Source organism: Balaenoptera musculus, chromosome 13 (genome assembly GCF_009873245.2).
Source record: "Balaenoptera musculus isolate JJ_BM4_2016_0621 chromosome 13, mBalMus1.pri.v3, whole genome shotgun sequence".
Classification (NCBI taxonomy): domain Eukaryota; kingdom Metazoa; phylum Chordata; class Mammalia; order Artiodactyla; family Balaenopteridae; genus Balaenoptera; species Balaenoptera musculus.
Genome location: NC_045797.1, coordinates 62,447,149 through 62,471,196, shown reverse-complemented (window position 1 = coordinate 62,471,196; position 24,048 = coordinate 62,447,149). Strand labels below are relative to the sequence as shown.

General features: G+C 37.2%; 1 protein-coding gene across 1 annotated transcript; it reads left to right on the top strand.

The window, feature by feature from the left end:
* Positions 1–1,665: 1,665 nt before the first annotated feature.
* LOC118906238 (metal regulatory transcription factor 1-like) lies at positions 1,666–3,882 on the top strand. The gene is given in 5 exon segments (XM_036873684.1): positions 1,666–2,292; positions 2,295–2,720; positions 2,723–2,876; positions 2,878–3,034; positions 3,037–3,882. Coding segments are annotated over 5 exon segments (2,157 nt in total). The 5' UTR covers positions 1,666–1,718.
* The last annotated feature ends 20,166 nt before the right edge of the window (positions 3,883–24,048 follow it).

Below are 24,048 nucleotides of genomic sequence, written 5' to 3'. Positions count from 1 at the left end.
GTGGGATTAAAATCAACCCATGCATAGATGTGGTTTGATTGCACCAATTTTTCTATGCATACTACTGTTCACTTTGCATGACAAAATATTCAGTTCTTTTAAATTGAAACTCTGCAAGTCAAATGGAATTTCATTTGTCCCATAATAGCCTTGCCAATTTGATTTAAAAATTAAAATGAAAAATCTCTTCATGCTATGCATGACTTTACCAGGGCTTCTAACTCCTATCAGTTACACAGCAGCATCCATTTTCATGGTGAATCATTTATGAGTAGACATTCAATTGGATGGCAACACTCGATGAGACCCATTTCAAGGCAGACTGCACAGTATGCCCAGATGTGTGCAGGCACATGTACACCCAACTGGAATTAGATTCAGAATACCCGTGTTCCAGTCCTAACTGCCGATCCTTGCTAATAAAGTAGGAAAAAATCTTTTAATTTCTATGGGGTTAAATTTCTTCATCTGTAAAATAAACATAATACCTATTCCTTTATTTGGGTCTATTTTGAGGATCAAATGAGATAAAAGCTGTATATAGTGCTCTGCAAAATTCAAATTTCTCTTCAAAACTAAATACATTGTTATTGAAAGTTAACTTTTTATTTTTTAAAACTTTGCTTTATTTATTTTTTTTACATCTTTATTGGAGTATAATTGCTTTACAATGTTGTATTAGTTTCTGCTGTAAAACGAAGTGAATCAACTATATGTATACATATGTCCCCATATCCCCTCCCTTTTGCGCCTCCCTCCCAACCTCCCTATCCCACCCCTCTAGGGGGTCACAAAGCACCGAGCTGATCTCCCTGTGCTATGCGGCTGCTTCCCACTAGCTATCTATTTTACATTTGGTAGTATATATATGTCATTTCTACTCTCTCACTTCGAAACTTTGCTATAAATTCAGCCTGATTTGGCAATGGCCTATCACACTACAACAGTTTCTAAATTTGGGTGCTCATATTTCTGTGCTTGTCTCTTATAAGAGATCAAATACTTTGATGTTTCTAGGGTTACACAGATTATCTTCTCCAAGGGAGGTTTACTGCAAGGACCCACAAGAATAAGGGCAAAGGGGAGTCATCTCACAAATTACATCCTTCTCTCCTAGTTATTCCAGAATGTGTAATGCACTTAGAATAATACAATGAGGCCCAGGGGTCTATCTTTTCCTTGCTCACTGAGCATTTCAAAAGAGAGTATTAACAGGCTGTTGCTCTGTTCATAGCTCCTCTATCAGGCAAGAATTTGCTCTTTAGCAATTTGTGTCCAACTTGCAGATTGTGATTCCCAGCTTATACACCTGCCCACAACCTAGCTCGGTATAGCTAGGATCACAGGATTGGTAGACCATGCTGTACCAGCTTTAGGAGCTTATGCCAAATAGCAACTGTTGGCCACTTTCTTTTGAGTGTGTATCCAAGACTTGAAGATCATGGATTACTTCTTCAGTTTAGCTGGTATTCTCCTTTTGAGGTTTACTTTTCTGAATCGTGTTTCTTAATCTTAACTCTAAGTTAAGTAATGTAAGTAATCTAAGTTAAGTAATCTAAGTAAGTAATGTAAGCCATTTGAAATAAAATGCACTTAAAAAAAGAAAGCTTTGGTGCCGCTGGGGAGGGGAGAAGCTGCTGCCGCCGCCGTTGCCGGGAGCCGCGGAGACAGGTCACTACCTTTCCATTTCTCACAATTGGGCTGAGCACGACTGAACCATGGGGGAACACAGTCCAGACGACAGCATCAGCTACTTTGAGGTAGAGGAAGATGAGCTGACCCCCGATGACAAGATGCTCAAGTTTGTGGATAAGAACGGACTGGTGCCTTCCTCATCTGGAACTGTTTATGATACGACAACTGTTCTTATCGAGCAGGATCCTGGCACTTTGGAAGACGAAGATGACGACGGACAGTGCAGAGAACACTTGCCTTTTCTAGTAGGGGGTGAAGAGGGCTTTCATCTAATAGATCAGGAGGCAATGTCCCAGGGTTATGTGCAACACATTATCTCACCAGATCAGATTCATTTAACAATAAACCCTGGTTCCACGCCCATGCCAAGAAATATCGAAGGTGCAACCCTCACACTGCAGTCAGAATGTCCAGAAACGAAACGTAAAGAAGTAAAGCGGTACCAGTGCACCTCTGAGGGCTGTCCCCGCACCTACAGCACAGCAGGCAACCTGCGCACCCACCAGAAGACCCACCGGGGCGAGTACACCTTTGTCTGTAACCAGGAGGGCTGCGGCAAGGCCTTCCTCACCTCCTACAGCCTCAGGATCCACGTGCGGTGCACACGAAGGAGAAGCCGTTTGAGTGCGAAGTGCAGGGCTGTGAGAAGGCGTTCAACACGCTGTACAGGCTGAAAGCACATCAGAGGCTTCACACAGGGAAGACGTTTAACTGTGAATCTGAAGGCTGCGGCAAGTGCTTCACCACGCTCAGTGATCTGAGGAAGCACATTCGAACCCATACAGGAGAAAAGCCATTTCGGTGTGATCATGATGGCTGTGGAAAAGCATTTGCAGCAAGCCACCACCTTAAAACTCACGTCCGTACACATACTGGTGAAAGACCCCTTTTCTGCCCCAGTAATGGCTGTGAGAAAACATTCAGCACTCAGTACAGTCTCAAAAGTCACATGGAAGGTCACGATAACAAAGGAAATTCATACAGTGCACTTCTAAATCACAGTGGATCCGAGGATACAAATCACTCACTTTGAGGAATTTAAGCCTTCTGTCCACAGATTCCGAATTTCAAGAAAATTCCAATACAGGCCAGAACACTTTCAGCACACTTTCACCAGCCATCATTTTTGAACCAGTGTTCCAGAAATCAGATGATCCAGCAGTTCAGGAAGATCCTCAACAGACAGCCTGGCATCTCTGAGCCACCCCAGCCTCTGCTACCAGCCTCAGCACCGTCTGCTCCTCTGCCTGCTCCCTCCCTAGGAACTGGTTCCCAGTAAGCTGCATTTCGCAACCCCCCTGCTCTCTTACAACCTCCGGAAGTGCCTGTCCGGAGGCACGGGGCCACAGCACACAGTTTGCTGCTAATCATCAAGAGTTTCTTCCGCACCCCCGGGCACCGCAGCCCATCGTACCGGGACTTTCTGTTGTCGCTGGGGCTTTGGCGTCGGCAGCGGCAGTGGCGTCAGCCATGGCAGCACCGCCTCAACCACAGGGTACTACTGAGCCCCTGCCGGCCATGGTCCAGACTCCGCCCCTGGATGCCAACTCCGTCCTAACTAGTAATCCCACTATAACCATCACCCCGACTCCCAGCACGGCTCTCCTGCAGCCCAGCCTCGTCATGGGAGAACAGAACTTACAGTGGATACTAAATGGTGCCACCAGCTCACCACACACCCAAGAACAAATTCAGCAAGCATCTCAAGTTGAGGAGGTGTTTTTTACCACTGCAGTACCAGTAGCCAGTAGCACAGGGAGCGCTGTACAGCAGATTGGCCTCAGCGTCCCTGTGATCATCATCAAACAAGAGGAGGCCTGTCAGTGTCAGTGTGCGTGCCGGGACTCCGCCAAGGAGAGGGCGGCCAGCAGGAGGAAGGGCTGTCCGTCCCCTCCCGCTCCAGCGCTGAGCGCCCAGCCTCCTGATGAGCCCAGCCTGAAGCTACCACCGCAGACTTTTTCCCCGCCCCCGATCCCCCTGTCGTCCTCCTCCGCCGCATCCTCTTCCTGTGAGCAAAGCAGACAAGCAGTGACTCCTTCAGACCCTCAGACAGAAACGTTACGTGCCATGGATACGTCAGAGTTTCTGTCCCTCCAGAACCTGGACACGCCGTCCAATCTGATTCCCACTGAAGCACTAGTGCAGGAGGAGGAGGAGATGGGCCTGACCAGCAGCTTCTCCAAGTGAAAGGCCTGGATGTGCTCACCTCCAGGAACAGAGGCCGAACAGGAGGCAGAAGGTGTGATGCCTACCATCGTGGGGTCAGCAGTTTGAAGGAGGAAGAAATCTACTGTTTGAAATCCTCACCTTTCAGACATATTTTCTTTATTCATATCCCAGGAGCATCCATTTTTAAGGAACTGATCTTTGGAGAAAAACAAACAAAAACAAAACAAAACAACAAAAAAAGCTAAGTTATAAATGAACTGTTTGGCTTCACTGTTTTGCTTATTGTCATGTGAACTTGGAAATTAAGGTTACTCATATGCATAAAAATTCTAAATGAAAAAAAAAAAGAAAGCTTCAGCAATGCTTTCACAGTGGACTTCAACAAATCTCAACATTTCTCCATTTTTAATTTTTAGGCTGTTTAATCTGGTATTGATTATCATTGCTACCAACAAAATTTATCTTGGTTGCATTTTAAAATATCAAGCCAAACGTTGGTAAATCAAAGTGGCATAGGAAAAGTAGGAAAATGATAGTAGAAAAGACAATGGTGATTCATATTTTGACATTTTTTAGTGAGTTTGATAGACTGTATTGATACTGGGTTTAATAGAATTAAGCATGGGCAAACCACATTTTAGAGGTAACACAAATTTGTATCTCCTCAGGCCAGAGGCCATAGACTCACTTTAGGTCAAAGGATAATGATTGCTAGCAGCATTCATTCTTGTTCAAATACAATAGGTAAAAGCAGTTTTTCCATCTTGTTGGCTTATTTGCTCAACAATACATCAACTGGAAAAATAAGTGTAGAATAATTAACTGAATGTAACACAGGGGTACACTTAGCCTATGAGGAGCCAAACTATGCTAAAGGAAACATCATTGGTCAGAATAGTGCTCTTAAGTGAGGTGGGTTGACAGATAAATTGACATATCACTAAATATACTACCTAAAGCAATTTACAGATTCAATACAATCCCTATCAAATTACAAATGGCATTTTTCACAGAGCTAGAACAAAAAATTTTAGAATGTGTATGGAAACACAAAAGACTGCAAATAGCCAAAGCAATCTTGAGAAAGAAAAACGGAGCTGGAGGAATCAGGCTCCCCAACTTCAGACTATACTACAAAGCTACAGTAATCAAGACAGTATGGTACTGGCACAAAAAACAGAAATATAGATCAATGGAACAGCATAGAAAGCCCAGAGACAAACCCATGCAGCTATGGTCACCTAATCTATGACAAAGGAGGCAAGAATATACAATGGAGAAAACACAGTCTCTTCAATAAGTGGTGCTGGGAAAACTGGACAGCTACATGTAAAAGATTGAAATTAGAACACTCCCTAACACCATACACAAAAATAAGCTCAAAATGGATGAAAGACCTAAATGTAAGGCCAGACACTATAAAACTTTTAGAGGAAAACATAGGCAGAACACTCTTTGACATAAATCACAGCAAGATCTTTTTCGACCCACCTTCTAGAGTAATGATAATTAAAACAAAAATAAACAAATGGTATCTAATTAAACTTAAAAGCTTTTGCACAGCAAAGGAAACTATAAACAAGATGACAACCCTCAGAATGGGAGAAAATATTTGAAACAAAGCAACTGACAAAGGATTAATCTTCAAAATATACAAATAGCTCATGCTGCTCAATATCAAAAAAACAAACAACCCAATCCAAAAAAGGGTGGAAGCCCTAAATAGACATTTCTCCAAAGAAGACATACAAGTGACCAACAAACACATGAAAAGATGCTCAATATCAGTAATTATTAGAGAAATGCAAATCAAAACTACAATGAGGTATCACCTCACACCAGTCAGAATGGCCATCATCAAAAAAACCTGCAAACAATAAATGCTGGAGAGGATGTGGAGAAAAGGGAACCCTCATGCATTGTTGGTGGGAATGTAAATTGATACAGCCACTATGGAGAACAGTATAGAGGTTCCTTACAAAACTAATAATAGAACAGTCCCATTACTGGGCATATACCCAGAGAAAAGCATAATTCAAAAAGACACATGCACCCCAATGTTCACTGCAACAATATTTACAATAGCCAGGACATGGAAGCAACCTAAATGTCCATCAACAGAGGAATGGATAAAGAAGATGCAGTACATATATACAATGGAATATTACTCAGCCATAAAAAGGAACAAAACTGTCATACAGAGTGAAGTAAGTCAGAAAGAGAAAAACAAATATCGTATATTAACGCATATATGTAGAATCTAGACAAATGGTATAGATGATCTTATTTGCAAAGCAGAAATAGACACAGACATAGAAAACAAATGTATGCATACCAAGGGGGAAAGGGGAGGGGTGGGAGGAATTGAGAGATCGGGATTGACATATATACACTATTGATACTATGTATAAAATATAACAGGTAACTAATGAGAACCTACTGTATAGCACAGGGAATTCTATTCAATGCTCTGTGGTGACCTAAATGGGAAGGAAATCCAAAAAAGAGGGGATATGTATATGTATAACTGATTCATTTTGCTGTACAGTAGAAACTAACACAACATTGTAAAGCAACTATACTCCAATAAAAACTAATTTAAAAATTAGGAAGATATATGAAGTGATTTATTTATATCAAAGTTAGTGGAACAGAGAAAAACACAATTTAAAATGAAATAATCAGGGACTTCCCTGGCAGTCCAGTAGTTAAGACTTCGCCTTCCAATGCAGCGGGTGCGGGCTCGATCCCTGGTCGGGGAGCTAAGATCCCACATGCCTTGGGGCCAAAACACCAAAACATAAAACAGAAGCAATACTGTAACAAATTCAATAAAGACTTTAAAAAAGGTCCACATCAAAAAAATCTTAAAAACAAAAAAATGAAATAATCAATTTTCCAGCAAAGATATTTGATCATGGAATTGCCAGTTATATAGCATCTTTAATGTTTAAGAATAATACATGTAAAGTCTGAGTTATAAACTGTGAGTAATATTACTGCCCAACTCAATCCAAAAAAAATAACAATATAACAGCATCCACAGATTCTTAAGTTTGTTACACACACACACACACACAGAGCAAACCATATACTTCCTTATGGACATAGGTAATTATATTTCATAACCATGAAACATAGATACATTAATTCAAATTTTCCTTCTTTCTTATTTTGTCTGTGACAACAACAAAACAAACAAGGCCAGGTAGAAAACAAGAATGACCATGAACTTTGAGAGCAAGGGTATAATTCAACCAAATTCAAATATCTCTAACTCTGTAATAATAGAAATAGCACCTAGGTATAAAACATATGAGCAACAGTCAATTTCATACCCTTCTACCTTGTTAAGTGGTATCAGACGTAGTCAACATTGGTGCTTCCAAAGGAGACAGAATATTTTTATTCGTATTGGAAAAATAAGAAACACTCCCAAAAAGAGGCTATAATCCCGTATATGTTTACTGAGAATTTCATGTACTCTCTTGATATTTACTCATGCTGTAATCGCTACTAGGTCACAGATGACTGTGGTAAACTCAATCAGGCACTGAGAAACAATACTCTTGCTTCAACTAAATGAGTGCAATAGTTTGTTTGTTCTTCCACTAGTAGAGAGATTGTTCTGGTCTCTTTCAAGTCGTGGCTAAGGTAAAACCTGATGCCTTTAAGATTTCCCAAGTTTAGTGAGCATGTAGACACCCCATCTCAGCACACACCCTTTTTTTAAAAAAATTAGGATCCCAAGTTCAATAAGCATAAATAGTAAGTTACAAGATGTAAGGGCAGGATCACAAAAGAATAGTGTTCTCAGTCACATTGTCACCTGTTTAAAGAAACCAATTAAGCAACTGCCCTGATATTTCATTCTATCACTCTCTTTATATGTGTAACACGTATTCCATGTGCCAAGAGCTGTGATCAATGTTTCAGAAGTTTTATCTTCTTTTAATAATGACCCAATTCTTAAAATTTTATCAATGAGAAAACTGAGGCGGAGTGACATTAAGTAATTTGTCCAAGGTCACCCAACTTGCAAGGGGTAGAGGTGGGATTTGAACTCCGACCATAGGACTTTAGAGCCCATACTCTTAACCACTACAATGTACAGCCCCTTATATTAGTTTGGAAGAAATCTTTTAAAATAACTAATGATGTTTGATGCAAATGAGATTCCATATCCAAAAATTCATCATTCATGGAGTTGAAAAGGAGATCTCCAAATTTATACTAATCCCCCATACACACACGTGCTAAAGCCTAGTATATCTGGCAAATATTTGGTACTCATTATATATTTGCTGAATCAACAAATGAAAGAATACAGTATGAATATCCAAATCAACTCAGACAGGAAGATGTCATTATCTAAGGCTTATTATTGGAATAGTGGCTTTGACTATTTCAAGGTGATAACACTATTTTTGACACTGCAATAGCTCAATCATTACAAATACTATAGGCACTGGGATCATTATAATTGGTCAGTTCAATGATATCCATTAGTTGGGAGTTGATCAGAAAGAGATAATATATAAACTTGGATAAAGCATTATATTTTTTAAAATTTTCTTCCCAGCTTTATTGAGATATTATTTACATATAGCATATGTAAATTTAAGGTGTACACTGTGATGATTAGATACATGTATATATTACAAAATGATTACCACAATAAGGTTAGTTAGTATCTCTATCCCATCACATAGTCATAATTATTTTCGTGTGTGGTGATAACATTTAAGATCTACTTTCAAGTATATAATACAGTATTAATAATTATAGATACTATTATATTGATGATTTTAAGTGTTGATCTGGTCTTTTTTTTCATTTTTTTATTAGTTATCTATTTTATACAAATTAGTGTATATATGTCAATCCCATTCTCCCAATTCATCCTACCACCACCACCCCCACCAAAGCATTATATATTTTTAAAGGAGAAAAAGAATGTTGACTGCAGGAAACATAAAATATAAATGCACATAAGTTGGACTTATGTTCTACATAAGTAGGACTAAAAGTAGGTTCTGTAGCAGTACTTGTTGATTGATGTCTGGGATCAGTGAATTATAGCAAATTTAGATTTCTTTATATAACTGACACTTTTTAAATCATACGTAAGTAAACCAAATCCACTCTTGGAATAGTCTTCATTGTGCCTTGTTTCATGACCAAATGTTCTTCTTAATTTCAGAAGGCAATATAATAAGCAATTATTTAAATACAAACTATGTGGTCAAAACCTATTGACTGATGAGAGATCAGACTCAGGCAACATTAGGAGAATTAATGAAATTATAGTGAGAAAAGAGACAAATGCCAATGGGGGAGTAATCTATAATATCTGTACCTTCGGTAATGCCTGTGGAAAACTTCCAAGAGGGCTCCTCTAAGGAAAAGGCTAATTATTTCAGATGGCTCCTCTGTAAAGTCACAGGTCTGTAATCTCTTGTCAAAATGTATAACTTTTAGAAAAGAGTAGAAAACAGCTATGGATGAGTGGGAAAGTGCTGGCTCCCAAGGAGAAAATGATTGGGCTCTAGATGACAGCCTGTCCTGGAGGATGACAGAGGAACCCCATTGAGACAGAACAAACCATAGCAATTTCATCTTTAATATATTGGATAAAAAGTCCAGGGGCGAAAGCATTGTTCATGATTTTCTCATTAATATACTATTTAAGAATGTCAGAAGCATCCTGACTACTCATGGAAAGATTTTTCAAAATGAAAATCTTAATTATTACCCATAATATTATCTATTTAAATAATAATCAACACTTAAGCCCTGAAAAGTTGACCAATACCAGGAATATGAATAGTTGTATTTCTATTTCAGTCAGAAAACAGAACAAAATAAAATACCAGTGAATCAATTTTTTCCTCCCCAATTTTTCATTTGCTATATTTGTCAAAAAAATTTTTTAAGATAGCAGTTTAGAAAATAGAACAAAATTAAATCATTGAGTTTTTGTCTGTAAAGTATTTTAGGTAAACAATATTTTCAAAAGGTTCTATCATCTAATTTCCACCTGAAGGTTTTGAATCATACAAAGTCCAGGAAGTCTGGCAGTAGAGGATAGCAGAACCATAGGAATTTGAGATATATTAGATTTAGCAGTAGCCAGGAGGCTACTCATTTCAAAGTAAAATTTTCCAAATTTTTAAAGCACTTCTCTTCTCTGAGCATACTTGAATGCCATTCTTCTTTCCAATGGCTATTACAACATTCTCAAATCTATATCTACCCCAAATTTCATCTTTGTTTCCATACTTCGACTATATTTTAATTTTGCTGTCTCCCTTTTCATTGCTTTTTTTCTGTGCTTAATTCCCTGAACATAGAAACCACAAAAAATTGAGACTAAATAGAAAAATGTAATTAAGAAATCCATCAAAAAAAAAAAGGAGAGAAAATGTACATTATCGTTTATGCAAAGAGATGAAAAATTCTAGATAGAGGAATGTGTCTCAGCCTCATTAACGCACATGCCCCTTAAGTATACAAAAGAAAAAAAGAAGCCTTTATTTAATGTTATTTAACATTTCAGAGTACATTTTAGGTGGTGTAATGAAAACAAGTCATACTATAAGACATAATTTTTATGTTGAATATTTTTTCTTTTTATTTTAAACATCTTTATTGGAGTATAACTGCTTTACAATGGTGTGTTAATTTCTGCTTTATAACAAAGTGAATCAGCTATACATATACATATATCCCCATATCTCTTCCCTCTTGCATCTCCCTCCCTTCTACCCTCCTTATCCCACCCCTCTAGGTGGTCACAAAGCACCAAGCTGTTCTCCCTGTGCTATGCGGCTGCTCCCCACTAGCTATCTATTTTACATTTGGCAGTATATATAAGTCCATGCCACTCTCTCACTTCTTCCCAGCTTACCCTTCCCCCTCCCCATGTCCTCAAGTCCATTCTCTATGCCTGCATCTTTATTCCTGTCCTGCCCCTAGGTTCTTCAGAACCTTTTTTTTTTTTAGATTCCATATATATGTGTTAGCATATGGTATTTGTTTTTCTCTTTCTGACTTACTTCACTCTGTAGGACAGACTCTAGGTCCATCCACCTCAGTACAAATAACTCAATTTTGTTTCTTTATATGGCTGAGTAATATTCCATTGTATATATGTGCCACATCTTCTTTATCCATTCATCTGTTGATGGACACTTAGGTTGCTTCCATGTCCAGGCTATTGTAAATAGAGCTGCAATGAACATTGTGGTACATGACTCTTTTTGAATTTTAGTTTTCTCAGGGTATATGCCCAGTAGTGTGATTGCTGGGTCGTATGGTAGTTCTATTTTTAGTTTTTTAAGGAACCTCCACACTGTTCTCCATAGTGGCTGTATCAATTTACATTCCCACCAACAGTGTAAGAGGGTTCCCTCTTCTCCACACCCTCTCCAGCATTTATTGTTTGTAGATTTTTAATGATGGCCATTCTGACTGGTGTGAGGTGAAACCTAATTGTAGTTTTGGTTTGCATTTCTCTAATGATTAATGAAGTTGAGCATTCTTTCATGTGTTTGTTGGCAATCTGTATATCTTCTTTGGAGAAATGTCTATTTAGGTCTTTGGCCCATTTTTGGATTGGGTTGTTTGGTTTTTTTGATATTGAGCTGCATGAAATGCTTGTAAATTTTGGAGATTAATCCTTTATCAGTTGCTTCATTTGCAAATATTTTCTCCCATTCTGAGGGTTGTCTTTTCGTCTTGTTTATGGTTTCCTTTGCTGTGCAAAAGCTTTTAAGTTTCATTAGGTCCCATTTGTTTATTTTTGTTTTTATTTCCATTTCTCTAGGAGGTGGGTCAAAAAGGATCTTGCTGTGATTTATGTCATAGAGTGTTCTGCCTGTGTTTTCCTCTAAGAGTTTGATAGTGTATGGCCTTACATCTAGGTCTTTAATCCATTTTGAGTTTATTTTTGTGTATGGTGTTAGGGAATGTTCTAATTTCATTCTTTTACGTGTAGTTGTCCAGTTTTCCCAGCAACACTTACTGAAGAGTCTGTCTTTTCTCCATTGTATATTCTTGCCTCCTTTATCAAAGATAAGGCGACCATATGTGCGTGGATTTATCTCTAGGCTTTCTATCCTGTTCCATTGATCTATGTTTCTGTTTTTGTGCCAGTACCATACTGTCCTGATTACTGTAGCTTTGTAGTATAGTCTGAAGTTGGGGAGTCTGATTCCTCCAGCTCCGTTTTTCTTTCTCAAGATTGCTTTGGCTATTCGGGGTCTTTTGTGTTTCCATGAAAATTGTGAAATTTTTTGTTCTAGTTCTGTGAAAAATGCCAGTGGTAGTTTGATAGGGATTGCATTGAATCTGTAGATTGCTTTGGGTAGTAGAGTCATTTTCACAATGTTGATTCTTCCAATCCAAGAACATGGTATATCTCTCCATCTGTTTGTATCGTCTTTAATTTCTTTCATCAGTGTCTTATAGTTTTCTGCATACAGGTCTTTTGTCTCCTTAGGTAGGTTTATTCCTAGGTATTTTGAATATCTTTTTTCTAACTACCCAAGACTCTCTTCTAACCTTTCCCTCAATATGATGTGTCACTCCAAGGGGTCATGATGCCCTTTCTCAAGGAAGAAGCACTTCACCAAGTTTTACAAACAATTGAACAAAAAATTCCTCTTCCATATGTGTGTCCATGAATTACAGTTTAGAAATCCCCTTGTGGACATTTGGAACAAATATTTTGTGTTGTAAATCAGAACATCAGATCTGTAGGGAGATTTTACAAAACTGTGGCAAACTGAAGCCACATCCATGGCCAAGCAGTCAGCTTAATAATCACAAGCTCATATGAAATTGTATCACATGTACAGGGACAAATAGCAAACAAAACCTTTACAGGCACTTCTGTATTTGCCAGGTAATTGCTCTGGTGCCTGTGAACCTGTTGTACTATAGGCATAGACACAGAATAGGTAAGGATAAAAATGTGAGAAGGACTAAACAAAACACTCACTTCAAATAAAGCAGAGGGTTTTTTGTTTGTTTGTTTCCTTGTTTTGGGGTTTTTTCCCCCCTTCTGTCACTTTTTGGTAGTCTGATTGGTTTACATTGCATGATTGGTTTACATTGCAACAAGAGCATCTGAGAAATTCAGCTTGTCCAAGATGCCAACTCAAAGTGTCTCAGACAGGCTTTCAGCCATGGGCCAGGTCCAGGCTGCAAATGCTGGGACCAGGAATACAACATACATGGGCCCTAGGGTTAGACTTAGTTATAATTATAGGGCAGGAATATGTTCTTTCCATAAGAATGTGGAGGATTGCAAATGAGGAGAGTGGGGAAGGACCATGGGCTCAGAATGCATGAGTTGATGAAGACTTTCTACACTTCACTATGAGAAGGATGCTTGGTTGTAAGTAGACTAGTTGGCTCTAAAGCTCGAAGTTCAACACAGGAAAGAAGGAAATGTTTCCAGCCAAAGGATTGGGTTTAAGGACCCCAATTTAAACAATGCAAATGGAGAGGACCCAAGCTGTTAAACCAAATTGAAGTGCAGAAAACATGAGAGATCAAGTGAAAGAAATGCATGTATAAGAGCTACCTGAAATAGCAAGTTCTCAGACATGGGCTAGGATATATGAAATGACAGGATCTAATAGGTTCCTAGGTGTGGAAGGCTGAAAAATTGTTCCCAAAGATGTCCATGTCCTAATCCCCAGAATCTGTCAGTATGTTACTTTAACTGGCAAAGGGCTCATTAAAGAAGGGACTAAATTAAGCATTTTGAGATGTGGAGATTATCTTGGATTATCCTGGGCTCAGTGTAATCACAAAGTCCTAATAATAAGGAATCAGAAGGGTCAGAGTTAGAGAAGATGATGTGACTATGGAAGCAGAGGGAGAGAAGGGTATTTGATGGTAGAAATAGGGGTCAGAATGACACAGGATCATAAGCCAATGAATATGGGGAGCCTCTTGAAGCTGGAAAAGGCAAGTGAACAGATTCTTCCTTAGCGCCTACCGGAGGAATAACGCCCTGCAAAGTCATTTTAGAATTCTGATCTCAAGAACAGAAAGATCATACATTGGTATTCCTTTAAGGCTCTTTATTTGTGGTAATTTATTACAGTGGCAATTGGAAGCTAATACAATAGGAATGATGTGACACGAGTGAGAGACCCAGGAAGGGAGATATTACACAATAAAGGTTAGAAATCACATATTTACAGAGAGGTAATAAGAAGGTAAGAACCTAGGAACAATAGGGTCTGTACAGAAGGTCCAAGAAAAACCAATAAAAAATGAGCTATCCTTACATTTGTTGCAAGAGCTGCCTATATTTTCCCATTCCATGGACAAGACAAGGCTAAGTCGATAGACACACCTCAATGGAGGTAAGGTTTATGGGTATAGAAGACAAGCAAAACAATACCATGGTCCAATAAAACACTAGCAGGGAGAATATCAGTGCCCTCCATGATGCCATCTTAAAAAGTTCAGGGTGCAGTAAGTTCAAATATGGCTGCTTTGTGTGTCATCTGCTATGGATATATCCATCATCCACTAATTTATGAGAAAGATTGCTTTACTTTCCCATAGGGATAGAATGACTCATTACCCTACTTTCTCACTTTTCTTTCCCTACCTTGAACAGCTTTTTTTTCAGGTAAGTTTCCACTAAAATGCCCTTCATTATTCATTTTATAGCTTAACAGTTGAGCAAGAACACTGTCTTACATAGCTTCACTGCAGGTTGCTGACATGTATAACTTTCAATAAGGACTCACTAACCACACACTAATAACCCTCATATAAATAATTAAACATACCCAGAGCACTGACACCTTGTTATTCTAACTCTAGAGAGAAAGGAAATAGGATTTTCTCACACACAAGTGCTGCTTTTTATGTAATCTTAGCATACCCTAGGACTAGCTTCTAACTCACCCCACACAGTGTTTCTGAAGTCCTCCACTTATAGCTAAGGTACTTGTGATGCCCCACTGGAAAAGAAAGGCAGAGGGAATAATTGTCAGAGTAAGATTCTGAATAAGATTAATTATAGAAGCTTGTCTGACTTTTGCCTCTAACTCACTGACCTTGAGCTTAGTTAAGCCTTCCCTTTAATCCTGCTACAGGGTTAGTCCAGAATTGGGAAATGTACACATGCTGTGAGTCATGCTTCTTATGTCTGTGATGGATATTACCAGTCAATCAGAGTGCAATTTCTTTCTAAACTATCACAGTTCAATTTTCCACTAAAGTAGGTGCAACCTCACAATTTTCATTATAATAAACTAGACAGCTATTGCCTTGGTCATAACACCTATTCCACATGTAGCCTATTTTCATTGGTGGATTTCTCTCCGTATTCCAATCTAAAACTAATGGACAACTTTAGGAAGCGGGAAACTATGTGTCAGTTGTTCTCAAGTGCAACCCATTTTTGTGTCTGGGTCTGGGGTGACTTTTTTGCTCTTTTCAATTCTCGGGTATTTTTTAATTGCATTCTTTGAGGATTGTCTCTGAACCCTATTGCTGGATATTACCAGTGCTAACCCTATCTTCTATTTTGAATCCACTATTGGTAAAGGATCACTATTAACTAATTTGTTGAAACCAGCATTTGTCTTCTCCACTAGACCATCTTTATTGACCTTAGAAGCTCTATCAACTTTAGCCTCAGACTTTGTAAGCATTAAGCTTATAGTAGCAACGTTCTTCTACCATTCTCACTTACGCTGACTCCCCAGGAGAATCTGGGTAGTTATAAGACCTATGTATAACCTTTTATTTCCTCCCAAACTCCTAGCTCAGTCTCACCTTTCCTAGAGTGTCCAATGCTACCACTATCTAACACGGATGATCTTTTCATCAGCACGTATGGTTGACATAGTTCAGCTAACAATCCCTCTGTGATTCAGAATTACCTTAGTGAGATTAAAGGGAAGAGGATAAGAACGAAAGGAAGATGAACAAGTGTCAGTACTTTTTCTGTGCTGTTGAAAAATTGTGCATCCATGAACTGCAGGTCCTCTTACATCTGAGTAAAAGTTTTCTCAGAGCCTACCTCTGAGTTTTCTCCAGTATTCTGTAGTTTCTCTGATGATTAATTAGAAAGATATGTGAAGGCACTGCTGAATAGCAAGCAATCATCTTGTATTTTGCTGTCCTAAGAGCATGAAGTTCAACTCTATATAGTAGCATTTAATTATTTTAATGTTAGTTGTGGTATGTGCATTGATGGTCATCAACTTCATTTTTGTGTGAAGTAAATTTAGCAAGTCAAATGGAATTTTGCAGAGTTAAAGGCTGCTGACACATTTATTTACAGGAGAAAAGATACCTTTGCCCTAGCTTAGGCAGAACATCTTTATTTGATATTGATAGTAGCCAAGGAGCAGTTGGCTTGGAAAGATGGTTCCTGTCATACGCTTTGAAGTTCCAGATTGCTGTCTCACCACACCTGTTATGAAAATTTTCAAGGAAGAATGAATGGATAAGGAATCTTAATGATCAAACTAATATTTAGGACCATCTGCCTTAAATTATTTTTAATGTTTTGTCATATTTAAAGAAATCTTACATGCATACATACATGCATAGTTATATATAAAAATATAATAAGAACCTGATATATAAAAAAAATAAAATTCAAAAAATATATATAGGGAGTCCTTGCTTTGCATGTGTTAATATCCATGAATTTCAGTTACCACAGTTTAGTGAAATATACCAGTTTCTCAACAGTACAGTTTAAATTTCAGTTACCAAGGTGTATTAACTCTCAGTAATTACATAAAGTTGAAAATTCATTGCTAGCTTTTCAGTCCACAAATCATTATGTGAATAACAGACGCCCATCATGATTAGTGGCTAATCACATCATTTCTTCCAAGATCCTGAAATAATTATTTACTGCACATTTGTTTGTTATTCAGTTCACACACAGCAAAATGTGTGTTTGTGTTGCCTCCTTGTCTTCCAGTGATTTAAAGTCACATAAAATTTTACAAAAATGAGTGAAGAGGGAATTGGCCCAAAAAGATGAAAGTGCAACAAAGAAATGAAAAGTAATGCTGAAAGTGAAATTCAAATAGAACATTAAGGATTTGGAGAAGAAATGCTGAGTATGGAAATGTTCATATATCACTACTATTCTAGAAGAAGTTTGTGAATGCAGACTTATCAACACAACTGAGAAACATAGTTGTGATGGGAAGGGTGAAGATATCCTAGAGGAATTTACACTGGCAAAAAAACTTCACAGTAAAAGAACTCTGAGAGATATCTCGCAATATTAAATACACAAAGAATAAATGTTAGAAATTGATCCCAACTTAGAGAGGAGTATGATAATTTACCAAGTCAGAGAAATGATGCTTGTTCTGTACTGTAATTATGTAATGAGAAGAAGGCACACGTTACTCAAACTATCTTTGATAGTTCATTTCTTTTCAAAAAGAAACGACATAAATTCTCAGTTACTGTTAAAATTACAATGTACTAAATAAATATTAGTTTTACTTTTTTAAAAACTTCTTATACATTTATAACCAATAGTAAGAGAGTTTTCATGTTTGGGGGGAAACCCTGTAAAGGTCATGGGACTTTTGAAATTTTTCTATTGATTTTTGAGATCATTTTGTACAGTTTCAGCTTGCATGAGCATTTATAGTCCTGCATTACTGGGCTAAAAAACGAGGACTGCTTCTATTTACACCATAATGTATGTACTCACTTGGAGATCAGATCATTTAAATAGGCTTGCTTAAAGGATGCTCAAATCTTGAGTTGATGGTAAGATTATAAATTCATTCAAAAATAAATAAATACCAAAATTTTGTGTTCTGAAGGGCAGAAACCATGTAACCTACCATGAATTATGAGATAGGAATTGTGAAAAAGCCTCTGCCCTATAAACTAGAGAACTGAGATCTGTAAACTTGATTGGATAGTGAAGAAGCTGGAATCTAATGAAACTATACTTTTATGGAAGTTTGTGGGGTAAAGGAGAGACTCATACAATTATCCTGGGGCCCTCATTCTTCCCTTTGCTTGATATAATCTGAGGAAAGAATATATGAAACTCTTCCTTCTCTCTCTCTCACACACACACACACACACACATGCATGCAGTCACACACACGTGCACACATACACATTCACATACACACTTACGTGTTATCTACCTAACTTCATGCTTTATATATTGAATGAGTTTTATCTACCTGGGTAACTTAAAATCAATTCATTGATTTTGTGTTCTTATTTATTTAATGGAAAATTAGTTTTGAATTTGGAAATATAGAGTCAGTAAGAAAGACATTGTAAACATTTTAGGATGAATGAAGTTCTGAAAAATTGCTGTAATCACACCCACAGTGAGTGAATTATTATCTCCTAATCTTTTGTTAGGTTTCATTTGTTTGTCCTCCCTTTACTACACAGTAAAAAATGAGACAAGATCTACCTTTGTTTTGTGAGTCACATTATGTTGAGTATTGTTGAGGGTTTTTTAAAAAACTAATTTATGATATACGCTGAATAACTTTCTATGCACATCCAAGGGAGTAATAAATGTACCTTCCTTTTAAATTGAAAGCTGTGTTCAGCAACTCTCACAGTTCTATTTATCTCTGAATTCAAATAAGAAGCAAAATCTTATAAGTGGACACAATGTGCAGAATAATAAATGACCTGCTAAAAAATGTTGTTTGTGATGAGTATTCTGTTTCTCACGGTTTGAAGGTGAAGCAGCCTATGGTAATCATTCCCACCTGCCCTTTCAGAATCAACTACCTGATTTGTTCTCCAAAGTGAGTGATGTGATGTGATAACTTGTGGGTATAGTCACTCTTTTGTTAAGACAGCCACCAGCAGGTAATGTAGGGGAGAGTAACTTCATCTAGAACTTTAGCCCAATAAAGACACTGTAGTTAATACTCACTCCAATAGGATTCATGCTAGCTTTCTCCCAGTTCATTCCAAGCCTCTCAGTGTTGGGAAGAAGAAGGTATTGCTTCTGACCTCATCTGTGATCTTGGAGTCAGACAGTTGTCTGACTCTGAGTCTCTGTTACTTCAATAGTGAAATAAATGATTGTTGTATTTTACCTGTGAGGTGAACCATTCTCTGATTCTGGATTTCATTCAGGTCATATATATACAGATATGTGGATATGTATGTATATACATAAATATACATTGTTTTTTGAAGTTTGCTCTTTTACTTAGTATTTTTTAGACACACTCTATATCAGTTCACAGAGGCCCTCATTATTTTTCTAACTGCAGAATGCTTTACTGTGTCTATGTACCATTGTTGATTCAACTAATCTCCCATTTTGAACATTTAGGAAGGTATCAGTATTTTATAAGTTAAAATAGTACTGTAGTAAAAATATCCATTCCCCTTACCAAATACACACATAAAGACCAAGAATGTAATAGGTACTCAATAAATGCTTGAGGGAAAAAATCATTAAAAGTTGATGATTAGCTTCTTTAATAAGAATGAATTAAAATATATTTAATAATGACATCATTACTCAAGTTTTCAAGATAACAGCTCAGATTATTTTCTCTCTTAGTAAACTTTAGCTACTCTGGAAATATTTTACTCACTGTAATAGTTAATTTTTTGTGTCAACTTGACTGGACCATGGGATGCCTAGATATTTGATCACACATTGTTCTGTGTATCTCAGTAAAGGTGTTTTAGGATGAGATCAACATTTGGATAGACAGACTGCGTAAAGCACATGCCCTCCCTCATGTGGGTGGACCTCATCCAAGCAAGCAAAGACCTAAATAGAACAAAAAGTTTGAGTAAGAGGAAGCTCCTCTTGCCTGACTGTTGAGCTGGGACATTGATCTTCTCCTGCACTTACACTGGAACTTACACCGTTGGCTCTCCTGATTCTCAGAACTTTAGGTGAGGACTAAAACTGCACCATTGGGTCTCCCCGCTCTCATCTTGCTGCGTGCAGATCTTGGGACTTCTCTGCCTCTGTAACTACATGAGTCAACTCCTTATAATAAATCTCTTTCTCTCTCTCTTGATTTTATATATATATATATATATATATATATATGTGTATGAATATAAAATCATATATGTAAATACAATATATAATGCAGTTGTATATAAATGTAATATATATTTGATATAATCAATATATAATATTCTCTCTCTCTCTCTCTCTTTCTCTCTCTCTCTCTCTCTCTATATATATATATACATATTCCTATTGGCTTTGAAGAACCCCTGACTAATATACCCACCTGGACCATTTTAATGGAGACTGTGTTTAAAACAACAACAACCCAAAACAGCAATAATAAACCAAATCTTCTTTGCTTTAAATTATTTTTATTTCTGATGTTGTTTGTTTCTTTTCTTTCTTTAAAACTTCATACATCTTTTTAAAATAGAAATAGGTATACCAGAGATTAAATCATGTGTGCCTCAAAAAAAAATAATTGCCTAGTATCTCATTTGGGCTTTGCATACAAAAATCTCATTGAACTTTTATTTTCAATTTCCAAGACAGTTACTATAACATATATTATATATACAATATATACTATGTATACAGTTATTTATATATATCTAAAATAATAAATATGTTTGTGGATAGATAAATAGGTAGATGGTGTATTTGTCAGGGTTCTCCAGAGAAACAGAACCAATAGGATGTATGTAGATAGATAGATAGATAAATAGATAGATATAAAAGAGGAGATTTATTGTAGAAATTGGCTCATAAGCTTATTGAAGCCAAGAAGTCCCACAGTAGGCCTTTTGGAAGCTGGAGAATGAGGAAAGCCAGTGATATAATTCATTCCAAATCTGAAGGCCTGAGAACCAGGGGGCCACTGGTGTAAGGGGGTTACTAGTGCTAATTTCTTCCAGAATCAACCTCACAGACACACCCAGAAATAATGTTTTACCAGCTGTCTGGGTATCCCTTAGCCCAGGGAAGCTGACACATAAAATTAACCATCACAGATATATGATTGATGATAGATGATAGATAAATAGATAGATAGGTAGATAGATTTCTTTCATGTTCTACATATATACTATCAATACTACTCAGAGTAAGAGAAACATACAAAAACTTTTATGTGAGACTAACCTTTAAACTCACTGATGTATCTAGTTCTGAAAATTTGAGGGTAAAATGGATAGCACCTATCTTTTTAGATCAACAGAGGAGAAACCTATTAATACCACTTTTTAGGAAAAAAACCCAACATTTTTGTCTGAAAATATCAAGGAAGTAGAGAGGAAAATGAAGAGCAGGGAAAACAATAAATTAACTCGATGCAACCAAATGTTGGTAGATACAGGGAATTGTAAGGCAAGACTGACAAAAATGTGAAGGCAAGAAAAGAAAGATGTTAACTTAGAAATGAAAGAAAATCAACCTCTGCTGGTGCTTTTGCAGAGTGAACAACCCATAAAAGAATCTCATGCAGTGTTTTTTTATTACTGGCTCTGTTTTCAGAGTGGCACATCAGTCCCTGTGCTTCAGACCATGCTCATCCAGGCAAAGTAGAAAAGATATGATTGAATGATTAGCCAATAAATGAGATTCATGTAAATGGCCTCTTGGAAAATTCTCAAGTCAAAACAAATAAGTATTTTATATGCTGGGTGAATTTTGTCTAGCTAAATAATGCCTACATTTTGCTTCATCTATCTGCACATACACACATAAACATGGCTAAGCCAAGGCAAAGTGGACAAGTGCATTTCTGATGTTCCCCTTCTTTCTGGTACTCACATGCATTTTTTCATCCCTCTCCCACCCTAAACCTTAGCAAGCACTGATCTTTTTACTGTCTCCATAGTTCTGCCTTTTCCAGAATATCATATAGTTGGAATCATACAGTATGAAGCCTTTGCAGATTGGCTTCATACATTTATGTTTTCTCCATGTCTTTTCATGACAGCTCATTTCTTTTTAGAGCTGAATACTATTCAATAGTCTGGGTATACCACAGTTTATTTATCCATTCACCTATAGAAGGACTTGTTGGTTGCTTCCTAGTTTTGGCAATTACAGAAAAAATCTGCTATAAACATCCACGTGCATGTTCTTGTGTGGACATAAGTTTTCAGATCCTTTGGGTAAATAGATTGGAGTGGGATTTCTGGATCGTATGGTAAGAGTATGCTTAGTTTTGTAAGAAACCACCAACTGTCTTCCAAAGTGGCTATACCATGTTGAATTCCCACTATCAATAAGTAAAAATTCCTGTTGCTGTATGTTCTCACCGGCGTTTGCTCTCTTGTTAGTGTTCTGGATTTGTCTATCCCAACAGGTGTGTAGTGGTTGAACCTCACATGCACTTTTAATGTCCTTTTGCTGGTTCCATTTCATGGAGACCAACTTTCAGCTTGCTGTCAATAGCAATATTCTGTTCCTCCACAACCTTAAGTGTTACTAGTTAAGATTTTTCATGTTCTAAGGTAATTCACATTAAAATCAGAGGCTTTTGAGAATCAAAATCCAAGAAAAAAAAAAAGAGAGAGAAAGAGCATGCTAGGGGAGTGGGATTTCAGGCAGGCATATTGATTTTTATTTTTCAGGCAGACATATCATCCCATGCAGAGAGTCTGCCTACCCCATCGACATTTCAGTACAGTTATGCACCAGGATGCGTTGAGGAAGAAAGTACAGATGATGATATCAGACAGGCCTGAGTTTGAATACTGACAGTTCTTTCCATCAATGGCTGTATGACCTCAGACAAACTACTTAATCTTTCTGAGCCTCTGTGTTCTATAAAATAGGAATAAATATCTACCTTTGTGATATTGTTTGAGATTACGTTTTAAATGAGATAAAGCACTTCAAACACATAGTAAGTGCCTGAAATGAGTATTTGAGTGACAGGTAGTAAAATGGTTGTTATTATTATTATTATTAGCTATTGGGAGGCTGAGTGTTAAATTAGGAGTGATATTTTCATTTATATGGGTTATTTGAGGATTAAATTAATTCATATTTGCAAAAATTCCTGTCACAGTACATGGCAGATGCACCCACTGAAATGCACAGGATGAGATTGCTTTTATTTTTTTGAGTTGGATACTTTATAAACCAGTTTCTGAGAGCTGAACTGCAAACCAAAATAGCCCTTTTACTACAGGGTTGCATATATTATGACAAGCTTTTAGATTTACCCCGTCTTGTTCTTACAGTTCCTCAAATCTTTCAGTTCTATATATTAAAAAAAATTCAGGTATTGAATTTTTGAACGGTAATGACTTCCTCTCAGCTTCTGTTGAGATCAAAGATGCTGCTTGAGTCTAAATCAAAATGGACTTATTCTTGAGTCCTTTAAAGAAAACAAATTTGGGATCTCTTTGTATTAAAACCTTAGTTTATAAGGAAATGCCTATTAATTACATTTAAATGAAAAAATGGAAGCAACCTAAGCGTCCATTGACAGATGAATGGATGAACAAGATGTGGCACATATATACAATGGAATATTACTCAGCCATAAAAAGAAATGAAATTGAATTATTTGTAGTGAGGTAGATGGACCTAGAGGCTTTCATACAGAGTGAAGTAAGTCAGAAAGAGAAAAACAAATGCAGTATGCTAACACATATATATGGAATCTAAAAAAAAAAAAGGTTCTGAAGAACATAGGGGCAGGACAGGAATAAAGACACAGACGTAGAGAATGGACTTGAGGACACCGGGAGGGAGAAGGGTAAGTTGGGAAGAAGTGAGAGAGTGGCATGGACATATATACACTACCAAGTGTAAAATAGATAGCTAGTGGGAAGCAGCCGCATAGCACAGGGAAAACAGCTTGGTGCTCTGTGACCACCTAGAGGGGTGAGATTAGGAGGTTGGGAGGGAGACATAAGAGGGAGGGGATATGGGGATATATGTATACATATAGCTGATTCACTTTGTTATACAGCAGAAACTAACACACCATAGTAAAGCAATTATACTCCAATAAAGATGTTAAAATATATATATATATAAATGTATTGTATTATTTTAACTGCATTCAAAGACCTTAAAGTATAAAAGTAAACTATTAATAGTGGCTGTCTTTAGTTGAAGAAAATGCATAATTTATTACATCTATATATAAATGTTCCAAAATGGATCTTATTGCTCTTATAATTAAGGAAAAAGTTGTGACATCATAC